General features: G+C 41.7%; 1 protein-coding gene across 2 annotated transcripts in view; it reads right to left on the bottom strand.

The window, feature by feature from the left end:
* Positions 1-5,330: 5,330 nt before the first annotated feature.
* The window catches only part of tshz1 (teashirt zinc finger homeobox 1), a 30,759-nt gene continuing 20,955 nt past the window's right edge, over positions 5,331-15,134 (bottom strand). For both annotated transcript variants that reach the window (XM_046059327.1, XM_046059326.1), the window contains exon 3: positions 5,331-9,875. In XM_046059327.1, the coding sequence (XP_045915283.1) occupies positions 6,544-9,875 (3,332 nt within the window). In that variant the 3' untranslated portion in view covers positions 5,331-6,543. The remainder of the gene's footprint in view (positions 9,876-15,134) is intronic.

The raw sequence follows: 15,134 nt of genomic DNA, 5'->3' as shown, positions 1-15,134 counted from the left end.
TTGCATTTTGTTTCATATCTGATCTGCATTTGAAAAAATAACTAGTGCGGATGACTGGTTGAATAATTAATCAGTTAGTTCACAGAAATTTATTCTAAAACAGTTTTGATAACTGCCTAATTAAGTCATTTATCAAGAAAATGGCTACTCTTCCCTGTTTTATATGCTTGTAAATTGAATATACCAAATTATTTCCTTATTAATGGAAAACTGGCTAATTTAAAGCATTAAGCATAGACAATTACCCATTAATAAAGCCATTAATTACAACTTATAAACACTTTATAAAGTGGCACCAATCCTATGTCCTAAGTGCCCCTTCAGCCATTTTTACTGTTGGGGGACATTGATTTACGCACTAAAGTCTCTCTAAACAGTATCCTCTTAGTGTCAAGGGCGTCACATTGTGTTGAAAAGTGGTGAGGACATAAGGGCTCAGATTAGGGGAGTGATGATACACTTGGGTCACAAGATGTGATGATGTTAAACACTATTTTGAAGAAATATGAAATGCTAAAATATATGAGAGGGGTCTGGGGGATCCTCACACACAAAATTGGAGTATTAAACACTTAATTTCTGCATTCAGGAGATATTTTCTGCTCCAATTTATGCTGGAAATGGCATTACATATATAAAGGGAAACAAAAGTCAGCTGGCAGGAGGCAATTCATAACTATAAAAACATAATAGAATATAATGTTGTAATCAGCTGCTTGTTTTTTACTTTTAAAAGTTACTTTTTTGGACAGTGCACATTTGTTTCTTCTATATTTAAATTGCATTGCATGTTTTCTTATTGTGCAAATAAACTTTTGTTAGTTAACATTTCTAGGTGCAAACTACTTTTCAGAACATTTTTAACAAATCCTTTCAAAAAGTGATGGGGACATGTCCCCAGCATAAATGACACCTATGATCATAGTTAATGTGAGTGAAGCTCGGAAATGTTAATTAGCCATCCTTCAAGTTTTACCGTGCATTCGCAGCAATTACTTGTTTTGCCCTGTGTTCCCCTCTCAGGTTAAACACAGGCTGCTGCTCTAAGTTTTTGATTGGCAGAGCTCTTGGGGCCATTGGCAACTGGAGAGGAAGATCTGTTTTTTGAAATTATAAATACTGTATGAATATGTTTTGATTAAAAGTTAATATTCTTATGAGAATATTAACTTTACATTAAATTTCTGTTTTATTGTAGAATAACCATTGTTATGGAAAGCATGATGACCGATTTTGTCAAATAATAAATCGCTATTGAAAATAACACAAAATAAGTCACTGTAAGCACTTTGTGCAGCGGCAAGTTCTCCAGTTCAGTCTTATTACTGTAGAGGAGAGGAGAGAATTCAACAAATTCTTCCTTCTAGACAGCACATGTGTTTTGAAAGCGAGGTCTTGTTGTACAGAGTTGTGATCAGCAGAAGGTTGCGCAGAAAGCAGTGAGGGGGGACAAGAGAGCACGAGGTTAATTCACTGAATCCTTACTGCAGGCATGAATACACCCGATATGCATGTCACAAGGATTGAAACACTGCCTGCACCATCATGTGCATCTCGCTGACACGTAATACTTCATGGATGTACAGATGTAGCAGAACAGCTTACTACGACTCGCAGCTTTCCATTTTGATTATTATAAATGGATGACAGGCTGCATCACGACGCCTCTTGTCATGAACACCCTTTTGTTTAACATCAGATTTGTGCTGCTGTCTCGTGAGCGGCTGCTCACCTGGTAATGGTGATGACATAGAGCCAATTTATTTTGTGTTTGCTTTAAAGCAAACAAGAGTCACAAGAGAACAAACAAAACATTGACTGCCTGACAAAGTCATATGTTGAGCTTGTGTATCTTTTGTGACAAGACAAAGATGGCTTGTTTTAGAAACCATGTATGAAACAGCCACACGTCTGTGGCTGCACATTCACGTCATAATACATGTAATGACTAAATGATCCTAAATGGGACATCTTGGTGTTGCTCCTGTATGTAATGCTCTTGTATGTAGTCAGACTTCACAAAACATTTCTTTTGCCTCATCATAGGCAAAAGACAGGTGTCAGACAAGCCCCAATGGTCAGGTTTGGAGATGTCCTATATTTGCTATTTTGAACTAGACTGATTACTAAAATTAAAAGGCATTTTAGACAATTATTAATGAAAGAGAAGTTGAAGATCCTTCCAAATTGTCTGTTTATTATGTGTTTCTGTTGAATCAGTCGTCCTTATTGCGGACATTAGTTAACCTTCTGTACATTATACTCTTGCATGTTGCCATCTATCATGCTATATGTGACTTCTATTGTATGTGACACTCCTCTGTATATCTCACTGCTGCTTCTCGTGTTTCCCTGCCACACAGAGCGCGCTGCGAGGCACTGGAACTCTATTGTTTCTTGGGAAAAATGCCTCAGGCTAGTGTTCAAGAGCTGCGTGGGGTGTCGACTTAAATACCTTCAGTAGAGACATACCATGGCCTCTTTTATCAGGTGTCTGACTGGCTGAACTGTAAAGCTTAGCTCTATGTTAAACCATAAAGTCAAATCCTGTTTTTTTATGACATTTTATTCACTTTTTTCCCCTAAAAGGGATTATGTCTCTATTTGAAATTGCTTATACACATTTACTCATCATGGGGTGCAAATTAGGCAGCACGGTGGTGCAGTGGTTAGCACTGTCGCCGCACAGCAAGAAGGTCGTGAGTTCAAACCCTGGTTTCCCCGGCCTTTCTGTGTGGAGTTTGCATGTTCTCCCCGTGTCTGCGTGCCTCCCACCATCCAAAGACATGCGGACTAGGTTGATTGGTGACCCTAAATTGTCCTTGAGTGTAAGCGTGAGTGGTTGTTTGTCTGTGTGTGATGCCCTGCGATGGACTGGCGACCTGTCCAGGGCGTACCCCGCCTTGCGCCCAATGTCAGCTGGGATTGGCTCCAGCCCCCCGCGACCCTGTACACAGGATAAGCGATGGATGGATTAGATGGAATTGAATTGTATATGAAAACATGTCATACTAACAAGGTGCCATGTAGTAAAAGAGATACGCAAAAGATGATAATAATTGTGCTCACAAGCTACCGGGGGCTGCATTAGAAGATTTCACTCAGCAGGGGTAAATCATGCTAGCCAGTTGGACCATTAGACCTTTTCCCACAAATATAAAAGTGAACACGAAAACATGTTCCTTTTTCATTACTGCAGCAAGTGTAAACTTTGCAAAGTTGGCTTTCTTCTTGTAGCAGCTGCTGGTACATAACTGTAACTGGATGGAATCAACATAATAATAATAGATGGAAACCTGCTACCAAAGAGATTGGACCAAAAAAAAACTAGACATTTGGGGAAATACACTTATTAGCATTCTTTATGAGAGTTAGATGAGAAAATCAATACCATTCTCTTGTATGAAGCTACAACAAGCTGCCGGTTAGCTTAGCTTAGCATAAAGACTGGAAAAGTGGGCCTAGCTGTGCCCAAAGGTTATCCACCTACCAGCACCTCTAAAGCTCACTAATTAACACTTAGTATCTTGTCAGGTTTATCAGTACAAAAACCTGGAGGTGTAAAGTTGTGGTTTCATGGGGGGCTATGTGGCAACCTCATTGTGACAACAGGACTCCAGTGCGTGTTGACGAGAAATAGTGTAGCAAATAACCTCCTTTAAAACTGCAACTTATTTTTCTTATTATCCAGCATAATCTGTCCATACTATAAAGTTGTTGGTCTTAAAAATTAGTTGGAAATTTAACCGGAAGATAATTTTACATTATGTTAAAATCTATAGCACTGAAATAAATTGATTTATCTCCAATTTTGGTAAAGAGTTTAAATTGTCCATATTCATGGATAAGGTTTCTACTAGTTAGGTAATGTTGTTAATTGCATCTGTCTAAGGACATGTATCATTCTTTCGGGCTCTGAGCTGGCTCACATCCCTCCTCAGCTTTAAATCAGTGGCACATCAAATGTCTCAAAACCTGCAGTTTGCTTCCCCTGTTCTGCCTCCTGCTTTCCCATACAAATCAATGAAGGAGTCCAGTCTGCAAGGAGCTGCTATCATCCTCAACCAATGAACTAAAGCTCTGTCGGGCACCTGAGGAACTTTGAAACCTGTTGCAGGGGACACTGTTTCAAACACAATTGAGTTCTAATGGAAGTTTCTAAGATAAAGAAGAGCTGGGGCTCACAGTGGGAAAGCTACTGCTCCCTCAGCGGGACCTGGAAATGGTCCAGTGTTTCCAAGCCCCCTTCAATGACAAATAATTTAAGGGGATTTGACGGGGCTGTCATTGTGTTTTTCCCATTAAAGCCAGCCAAGAAGGTGGCTCTGTTGGTGCATTATAATTAATCCTGCCTGAAAAATGTGAGGGGGTAAATGCCGGATTTGAACCTAGCGTTTCTCCCCAAATGTGCTCTGTTCAAACCCGACCCCCTCTGAGCCCCCAATCCCCCAGGAAGGACAAGATGTTAATTTATACAAACCTCTAGAAAAAGTCAGACCAGCTGTTTGTCTCCTTAAAGAGAGAGCACCACAACTGTGGTGATTAAACGCCACGCTGGATGGTATTTATGATTCTGACAGTACAGTAGGTGTTTGGATGGACATTTCAGTGCAATCAAGAATAAGATCTCTACATGCAGGATTGCCAAACAAATACGCCCCTCCCTTCAGTGCTCCCCCAGAAGCCCCCCCCCCAAATCTCTGAGGTTTCTCCAGCATTGAAACGCCTTTGCTTAACTTTCTTCTCTGTTTATACTCTTCAGACATTTTACTCTTTGGCCGCTTGCCATCTTGCCTTTAGCTGAGCACATTCGAATATGCCGGTGTATAGAACTCTCTCTCCCACTGCCCCTGTGCATGAGCATTAATGCCATCTGATGCTGATTGGCTGTAACAATGTTGCGTGGTAAGGTCCACACCACTTTCTTTCTTATCTGTTTAAAGAGCCAGGGCTGTGCAGGAAAACCTGATTTTTTTTTCACAGCACACACAAAACAGAGAGCTAGCAAACACTGATGTATTCGCTGAATTTAACAAAAAGGGTATCGGATTACAATCACTTACTTCTCCCTTGAAGTGGGGTAACTGGGATTCAGTCCCAGCAGCTGGCACTCAAATCAGAGCTTAGTCAGTTGAAAGAATCTAAGAAGCTCCAGAAGATAATCCATTCATCCATATTATACAAAAAAATGTTCATAAAACCTTTATAAACATTTTAAAGAAAGAAAACAGAACAAAGATTATTGAAACATATTGACAATAGTTCGCAGTATTCAGTTATTGCATCGGACTGGATTTCACGCTCTCCCCGAATCACTCAAACAACATCAGTTTAATCCAGGACATGTTTATTTTACAACTGAGGATAAAAGAATGTCATTCTGAATAATTGGGTTCATGATAAAACCTGGAAATCTATCATTGGGTGAGAATTCATTTTTTAATGTTATGTACAGTATCATGCCAGTAAAATTCTGTCATTTTATGTAAACCACATTGAAGGACCTACTTTTCACTGAAAAAGGACAATGTGGTCAGATAATATTCTGTAGTTTTAAACATTTCCCCCCATAGGTGTCTAGAAAATAACATTATAAAAATGCACACAGTACAAATAATGTTGAACTGTAAAGAGCAAGATATGCTGACATACATGTATACATCCTTGCTGATTATTCATACAATAAGTTTTAAACTTCATTAATTTTACAACTGTAGCTTCACAATAATAAAATTGATAGCCTACTAATGCAAATACTGTACATGTTGAAACAACCAGGAAATTATATTCTAAACATTTTGTAAAAATTTCGGTGAATGAATGGCAAATACAAAACGATATCATAGTTAGCCGCCCAAATTGCCGATCAAGGGAATTAAAATCAAAAGGGTTTTGTCATCATTACCCATTCATTTGTTCATCAATTTACACTTCCTTAAAGTGCTGAAATCATCTTAACATTTTAGATCATCTTTCACATGGCTACTTTTACCATTTATCCTTCATATAAACATCTATATCCGAAATTTGTTAAAAACAGGGATATCCTTTTTGTCATCATGGTTGAAATTTCATTAGACATAATATGCTCACTGTTTCACATAAAAACATGCACAAACTGGCTCATAAATAATATGCAAGTTGTGTTGAAATATATTTATCTTGAAAAAATCATTCAAAAACAGTGATCAAAATAAGAGCATGGTCCAGTTTTTAAACAACAGATAGAGATTTCCAAAGGCTCAGATAAGATGCAGTGCATTAGGAAAGCAACAACCAGTCAGTGACTACATAATGCCATGGCTGCTGCACCAATTTGGTATGTTTATGTCACCAAAAATTCAAAATTACAACATAGCCTCTGCAATACAAGGCCCTGCTATTTGTGGATAACTGAATAATTACAGTATGTGGTATTAAAGCTACCATGTCTTCATTACAATATGTGTCGTAACAATGCTCAATACAGTTGTGGCACTATCTGTTATGACAGATTGTAGCTGAGAGTTATAGTGCAACATTAATCTGCTATCAGCTTTATCTTCATTGTTTGTCAAACTTTTCCAACTCTTTCACAAAGATAAGATGGTCCTCTGGTGACTTTCCATGTGTTTTGCAAAGGTGCAATTTGATTGCATGTTTGCTCACAAATGTCCGATTGCACAGTTTGCACTGATATATTGAGCCACTGTCTTCTTCTGTAAGACCAGAGGAACTAAAAGTCTTGTCCTCTATTCTGCTGACTGCTTGCTGCTGTATTAAATCTATGGAAAGCTTTGAGAGGTCCTTCAGGGTAAAACCAAGGTGGGACTCCAAATGGTGAATGTAGGAGGAGGGAGTCCTGAACTGGGAAGCACAGTCACTGCACAAAAACAGAGGTTGGCCAGAGTCAATATTTTTTAGGAACTTTGTGCTCCCTGTCCGCTTTAACTGGTATTTTACATTGGCCAGCCAATGTGAGATAGTAGTCATGGAGAGACCAGTGAATTTACAGATGTGGACCCGTTCCTGGGGTCCCAAGTCACTAATCACAATCTTTCCCTCAGGAGTCTCCCTAAGACTAGATGCAAACTGGGCCTGCAGAATCAGGAGGTGCTGGGGATTCCAGTTTGACTGTCGACCTTTCCGTCTTTGAATGGGAGACAGCTCCTCCAGGCTGTCCTCAAAAGTACAGCCATCAATGTCAGATTTTTCAGAGATGGAGGAAGGGGTCGTAGACTTTGGTGTCAAATGGCCCGTCAGATTTTTTACCATGTCTGAAATATCCATCAAAGCATTCTCCCGTAGAGGCGGAGATGAAGACTCTGAGAAGTTTTTGAAAACTGGTTTGCTGCTGTTTATGCTGCCATTGTTGTTAGATGTAGAAGTACCCTTAGGTGTTTTTCCATTGGTGTTTTTGGATTTTGTCAAGTCCATGGGCTGCTCATCATCATCGTGGTACTGACTCACAGCCTCTGCTGACTTAATCGGAGCAGAGTTGATCTTATAAAGCATTGCAAAGGGATCTATGAAGGGGCTGGCCACTTTTGCAGCTTTCCCCAAGTGGTTGTTCATGATAGACTGCAAAGCACTGAGAGGGTTGACAAGTGGTTGTTCAGGCGAGTGATCTGTGATGATGCTCAGGTTATTGCAGCCATTGCTTGCAGGCCTTTTTGGAGAATCAACTTCACTCTTTATCTGTGTCTCTACTTTACTGTCTGTCTGCTCTCCTTTGCCTCTTAACTCAGTCTGGTCCTCTGCTGCAGTATTTTTCACTGCCTTTGAGAGGTCTGGATTGGGTGAAGCGTGTTTATCCTTAGGATTGGGCAATGGAGACTTTGCAGATCTGCACCTATTCTCAACAGGTTTTTCCTCTTTTTCATTCTTTACTGATGTTTTCCCTGTCACTTTCTCAACTAGCTCCTCCATGGCCAGCACATTGCTCTTATGACTTGGAGGTGGAGAGGGGCTATTTGGTGAATGGATTAGAGTGCCTAAATCAGAGGACAGTACCTTCAAACTGTTGCTGCTGAAGAAAGGTTGAACCTGTGCAGATGAAGGCAAGGTAGACTTCAAGGATCCTTGGAGCTGATAGGCCGCATGAATGCTGGGGTATCCACCCCAAGTTGGTGTACCTGTTTGGGCCTTGCTGATTGCACTTGAAACAGTATTCTCTAAAGACTTTAGGATGTCCAAGCCACCTTTAGGTGCCTCTTCCAAGTCTTCTTCTCTCAGATATTGGTAAGATCTGACCTTTCCAAATTGATCGGCTTTTTCAGGGGTATCTTCTTTTTCCTCTTTTATTTTTTTCTCTGGTTCCTTACCTTCCATTTTCTCTTCCTCTGCATCTTCATCTTTCTTTTCTCCATTTTCCTCCTCAGGGCTAGTGGGCTGCAACGGGGAGTCAGGCTGTGACTTCCCATTGGGTGCAGGAAGTCGTGTACTAGTCGGTGGCAGAGGAATTGACTGAATTTTCTCCTCAATGACTGGATCAAAGACTAACTGCTTGCCCTTTTTTGAGGCTGAATTGGTTACTTTGAGAAAGTGCCCTGTGACCATCATATGGGCTGTCAGTTGTTGCAAGGTGTCATGTGAACTGCCACATTCCATGCATTTGAGAATTTGTGCCTTGCGTGCCTCAAACTGCCAAGTATAACTGGCACCGTTTTGGTAACCATATCGATTGTTTGGAGTGACATAAGGATTGGCCACTTTTTGGTCTTTGGGAGACTCCCCCAGGAGTACACCAGATGAAACAGACTCCGGTGAGCTTGGGGACATCAAGTCTTGAAATGCTCTTTTTTTGGTTGGGGGTACCAGCTTTGAGGTGAGGGCTGGCATTGGTTCTTTTAGAGGCACTTTCTGATAGTGTTTTGTTTTGATCATGTGAACACTGAGATCTTGCAAGGATTCGAAAGAGTGGCCACAGTACATGCATTTAAGAACTTTCTGGGCATCTTCTTTGCCCTCCATCTCCATCAGAGAACGCTTACGTGGCTTGGACCACTTCTTGCTTCGATCATCCTCGGTGTCCTTATTGTCATCACGGTAGTGGCCCGTTTCATTCATATGCACCGTCAGGCCAACCAAAGTGTCATAGGCTGCACTACAGTCCTTGCACCTGAACTTACTAGCACCCGTAAACACAGGGCCATAGAGCTTACTATTTTGCCTGTAAAGCTGCACGGTGCTGAAAAGGCTCGGTTCAGGAAGGAGTTGATATGGGGTATGCTGTAGGGTTTTGGCTAACGCTGCCTGGTGCCAGTCATACGCTAATCCTCCTGTGCTACCAGAGCTTACACTAGTGCCACTGTTGCTTGACACTGTTCTGGTGCTAGCACTGCTGGTGGTAATATTAGTAGTGGCTGAGGCGTTGCTAGTGCTACATCTGCTCTTCAAATGGATGTTGCTGGGGCTGTGACTGTTCAAGAACCCATTGCTCCCTTTGTGATTGCTCCCATTGCCGTTGCTAACTGCATAATTGTTCCCTTGTTTACTTTTAAGCATGTCCAGAGCAATGCTGGACCAGGAGGCATCAGAGATCAGGTTTGCATAGACTGCTTTCATTTGTGATAGACTGTCCTGTAGTGAGAGACCATTGATGGGCTCTGTGTTCTCCCCTAGTTTCTCCTTTACCTTGTCCTGACCATTGAAAGAGGACGTGGTCTTAAGGTCCACCAGTTGATCACTGGTGGTGCTGAGTGGAGAGGCGTACCCAGCGTCTGGGTTAGTGCCATTGCTGAGGGGAGAGTTTTGGCAGCTATAATGATCTCTTGCATCCTCGTCATCATTGAAAAGATAGTCTGCATCTTGACCATCCAAGGAAAGGCCGTCATCTTGCAAATGTTCCTCTTCATCAATCTTATCCACTTTCAATTCGTCCTCAGGCCCATAAGCTGGAAAACAAAAAAGAGGGGGAAAGTGATATTAGACAAATTTTATACATATTTTGATGCAACAGAATGACACCACCTATGCATATACCACCCTTACTATGTGAAGGTGGTGTATACAATATACCTAAATAGATTTTTGTCAATAGTCCCAGCAGAGGACACAGGTTTGCAATAACAAAGTGGCAAACATCCATATCTTGACAATGACAGATAGTCCTCTTCACTGCACTGCCTAATGAAGCTATTGAACACTACAGCTTAGCAGGGGCAGAGAGCGGAGATGAGCTCGAGAAATGTTTCTGCTTAGTTAAAAAATGTTAAAAAACAAGCAAAATCTCAAATTATAGAGAACAAATTCACAGAGTAGATAATATGTATTATTCATGTTGTGAGATCTATTACTTCACAATAGAAAGACATTTTGTCTCCTCACAATTGAAAAATATAACAATTACTTTTTGCAAAAATTGCCCCATTGATTAATCTATTAAAGACTAACTTTGATGTTTCCTCAACACATACTGAATGATAACAATGAATTAATAAAATGAATTTACTGCATATGCGCATCATTTCAGTATATATAAATATAAAACACTTTCCTTATCAGCAAATTAAAATGCCAGAGTAGCTTACAGCCATATAGTCTATGCAGATTATTTCATTGTCTATTTTGCTGCTGTATAGTGTCCACAGATCTGTTCCTGACTTTGATTTGCTCTACTCGTCCAACATGCCACACATACTATGGATTCACAAGTAAGAGATAGTGGAGGAAAATGCCAGCTCCATCAGCCTTGCCAAGCCATGGTTGGCTGGAGTCAACTTGGCATCGGCTGTGGAAGTCCTCACAGCGTGATGCTAGGAAACGGCCAGTGGACATGACAAGCTGTGTTGTTACTGCCTATGCTCCCTGAGTACTCCCAGCTTCAAGTGTGCCATTTTAAAAGAACAGAGAGAGATTTATAGTATCAACGGAAAATGGATGCCCATTCCCTGTAACTCTCTACAATTTTCACAAATCATTTGTTTGAGAAACTAAAAAAATCTGCATTACAATTCCTTTTAATCTCCACATGACAGAGATAATGTAAAGTATAAAGTTTAAAAGCATAATTCCTGACAATAGTAGAAAGATGAAAAGGTTTACACATGATCCTGGAAGCAGATTAAGAGAGAAATATTACAGAGAGGCAATGAGAGGGAAAAGTAGAGGGTTAAATGTGCTAAGGCAGCTCCCCCAATCCATTCCTCGTAAGATGCTTGTCTGAGGTGCCAGAATCAGTCTCCAGTGAGGAAGCAGATGTGCTGTCAGCTTCAAACAGCATGTAGCTCTCTATCCCATAATCGGAATGGACATAATACCTGATGTTTGTGAGGTGCCAGTTACTGCTGCCTGGGAAAAGCTGGAGGTCCAACAGCTGCAACTCTCTGCCTTGTATGTGTGTCAAAGTGTGTGTGAGAGAGAATGTACAACCTCCCTCTTCTTAATTAAACAATTCCTGTGCTAGTTGTGCTTTTAACTGTACGGCATTAATTATACACAGGCTATAGTGAAATCACCTTTTGCCAACGCAGCTGCACAGCTTTCTTTCAACCTGTCTCGTCCTCTCTATCAAGATGCAGCCCACTGTATTTAGATAAATGCAAAACCGAACCTATTCAAAGTCAATGTGGTAAGAGTAGTTAAAGACAAAGCAGCTTAGCTGACAAAGTGAGAGAAACCTGACAGCAGTACAAACACACACACATTCACACAGAAAGCACCCTGACACTAAATTCTAGTCTTTCCCTGCCATCCTCCGTATGTTGCCTTGACAGGCATCAGTGTCAGGAGTGTGTCAGTGTCAGCCCGAGGTGTCAGTGTCCACGCAAACAAGCCCGAGAAGAGGTAGGAGGGGAAAGTAACAACAACAAACACAAGTCAGCCACCCCACCCCCCCCACCCACCCACCGCTCGAGCCTCCTCCTTCACCATCTGTGTCAGAAAAGCTGCGGGTGCCACCGCCGGCTAATAAGGCAATCAGAGATGGAAAAGATGCTGACACGGCAGCTTTCGAGCGTCACTCAGAACAAAAGAGGAAGAGGAGAGGGAGGGAGAAAGGGATAGGGAGGGGATTAAAACGGGGATGGAGGGGAGCAGTGGGGAGAGAGGTGTCTGTTGTGGTTGTCAGTCAAAAACGTAAGCCCACTTTGTGCTGTCAGGGAGGATAGGGAAAAGAGGGGAAGTTTTGAAAAGACAGGAGAAAAGATGTGTTTAGGCCAGCGAACAAGAGGTGTGTGTGTGTCCGCGTGTGTATGCACGCTTTTGTGTGTGTGTGTGTGTGTGTGTGTGTGTGTGTGTGTGTGTGTGTGTGTGTGTGCGCATCACAGAAAAAACATGACAGGGAAACAAGTTAAACAGCATCCAACAAACTAAGAAGGAAAGAGAACGCAGTGAAATTTCTGCCATGTGTGCGTGTTTGTAGGTGTGTGTGTAAGATAGGTGTGGCTGATCACTTGTGTGTGTATGTGTCAAGTGTCACCGTGTGTCAGGTGCATGCAGGGATGCAATGTGGCTTGGGGAAGGGGGGGGGGGAGCAAAGCCATCTGCGTCTGGAGAGGAGCCTGTCACTATTGTTGTGCCCAGAGTCCAGGATTTCCTGCTACAGACAGGTGACACCACAGTAGGATACCCCCCCCCCCCAGTCTCTCTCTCTCTCACACACTCTCTCACACATACACACCTCTCCCCCAAACTACATCCCTCCCCCAAGGCAGGAAGCTTTGTGAGGTCTACACATGCAAATACATAATTTTTCGTAAAAAAAAAAGTTTATATTCCTCAAAGAAAGGCATTAAGAAAAGTATTGTTTTGGTATTGGTAACAAAATTGAGGTATTTTATCAGCACTGATGTCTAAATATTCAAACAACAGCTGACCCATTACAACTGTGCCTCAGCGTGCAAAACAGTGGGGAAAAAATTGACTTTGAGACTTGAGACTTCTGATTTTGTTAAGTTAAGTTTGTGTTTGACTACAAAATATTACAGTATATTTATATTATAATGTCAAATCCAGCAACACTTCGTGTCAAGTATGACATGGAAAAATCAAAACAACCCCCCCCCACACACACACACACACACACTTTCCTCTCTAAACCTTCTTCATTTTTTCTTGTTGTCTCGGAGAAGAGGGCAATCCTGGCTCTTATTTGCAGTGCTAATGTCCAATTTCGCCAGCTTTCACCTGCCTGATTTACCCTGCGTGGCCGAGCTCTGCATTCGGAGCGGGGCGGCTGCCGAGGCTCCCTCACACCGTTTAGCGGCCCTTCAAAATGGGAGCTCTGGCGTGGCAGTCTTATTTCTCTCTCCCGTTTCGCTTTGTCACCGGCCCCTCCATTCCCTGCCACTCACCTCTGATGGCTTTGGACAGGCCTGATCAGTGTGTGTCATTGACCTGTACGGCGTGCATGAGTGTGTGTGTGTTTCAGCAGAGAGAAGGCTGTAAATAAAATGACATTATTATTTCCTCTGTCCTATCATGTAGAAAAGCCAATTATGGTAATGCTTAGTATGTCAGGCAATCTCTGTCTCTCTCCGCTCTCCCCCGTCCTCTTCATTCTTGGTCTTTTTTTCTCTCTCTGGGATAGCCGTGGCTGTGGTTTCATACGACCTGACACTCTCTCTGGACTACTCTGTGGACGGCGCACACTGAGGCAAACTGGCACAGACCAACAGTCCCTTCTCAGCCTCAAGATAACTACCAAACTAGTAGAGCTTTTCATATAATTCTGCAAAAAGAGAAATAACTTGAGACCTACTTTGTCCAAAGTACAAAAAAATTAAGCTAGTTTGAGAAATGGTAAACTCTTCAGAGTTCGTGTTTTATATCACCACCACCTCACAACAAAATACAAAGTTCCACAAGTGTACAAAGTTCCACAAGTGTACCACGGATACAGTGGGCTAGTAATAATTTAACCTGCAGCTTGCTTGACCAGACATGTAAAAGCCTACCTAACAGCCCCCCCCAGCCCAGCCCCACCTGCTCCTAACCCACATGGAATAGTCGACCATATGGCGCAATAGCTCCAGGGCTTCTAATAGCTCGTGTGTTGTACAAATCCACCTTCTCAGCTTCCACGACTCTTCCAGTTGGGGAAAACAAAACGGCCAGTACAGTCTGCTCTTCATGCTGGTAGCTACATTAGCAGACAACGTTTTTATTTTACTTTTTTTTCTTCCTCTTTTGTTACTGCAAAGAGTTTGTGTCATTGCTTTGGATTCTTTAGAAATGATAAATTAAGATAAATGACCTTTTCCTAAACTTTTTGACAGTCCTGAGGGCTTTCACATATGTTCCAAGTAATTTGCAATTACTTGAACTCATATTATGTTAATAGCCTTTTTAAATGGGTCACACAGACAGTACATTTTACCTCTGGCTCAGCTTCATTAGGCCACTACGAGTACAGTATGTGCGAATCAGGGAGGGCAAATGATAGTTGCTAGCAGAATAAATCAGTAATGAAAGAAAGAAACAAATCTTGAGAGCAGCAGCTATGTGTTTTTTTCTACAGAAAAGAATTTCAAGGTCTTTCTTGAATTTGCTTTGCAAGTTTCTCCTCTTCTTTTTTTCTCTCTCTTTCTTTTGTTTTCTGCCTGTTCGTTCAGATCTCCCGTGAGCCAGTTTTGACACGCCATGACAGTGACTGTGGTCTATAAATCACCTTTTCCCTGAACTGTCACTGCCTGCTTGTTCTGAGATGAAACAACAGCCATTATTAGATCATCGGCACAGCAGATTCCAGCCCTTTCTCCTGGACTCTACAGCCAAACCCCGCACACCCAACATTCGAACATTGCGCTGGTGCTGCACAGACATTTTAAACCATCTGGTTTATTTTCAGGCAAAGTACAGATAAAGCATTTCTAATGCTAATTAAAGATGATGAGTGAGATTTACTCAACCAATGCCAAGCACCGATTCAATGTAGGCTGCCTCAGACGGATGTCATTTGTCAAACAGATTCTTTTGAAGCCAATATTGTCACTTTCTTTACCATTCATATGATTTTTGTCATGGATTTGCTGCAGTAACCTTTTCGAGTTGAAAGTTAGTCCTACCTTCTATTATAGTTTTAAACGTTGGCTGGACTGTAGGCCTACACATCTTTATTTAAAATGGAAGTTATTTAAGTTGTTCTATTTTGGATCAATCAAGGGTGGCCGTTACTTGGCAGAAAGGGGTTCTTTTTAAATCAAGAAAGAATG

This window comes from Micropterus dolomieu, linkage group LG09 (assembly GCF_021292245.1).
Source record: "Micropterus dolomieu isolate WLL.071019.BEF.003 ecotype Adirondacks linkage group LG09, ASM2129224v1, whole genome shotgun sequence".
Lineage (NCBI taxonomy): Eukaryota > Metazoa > Chordata > Actinopteri > Centrarchiformes > Centrarchidae > Micropterus > Micropterus dolomieu.
Note: the sequence above shows the minus strand (reverse complement) of the source record. Positions and strands in the feature narration are given on the sequence as shown.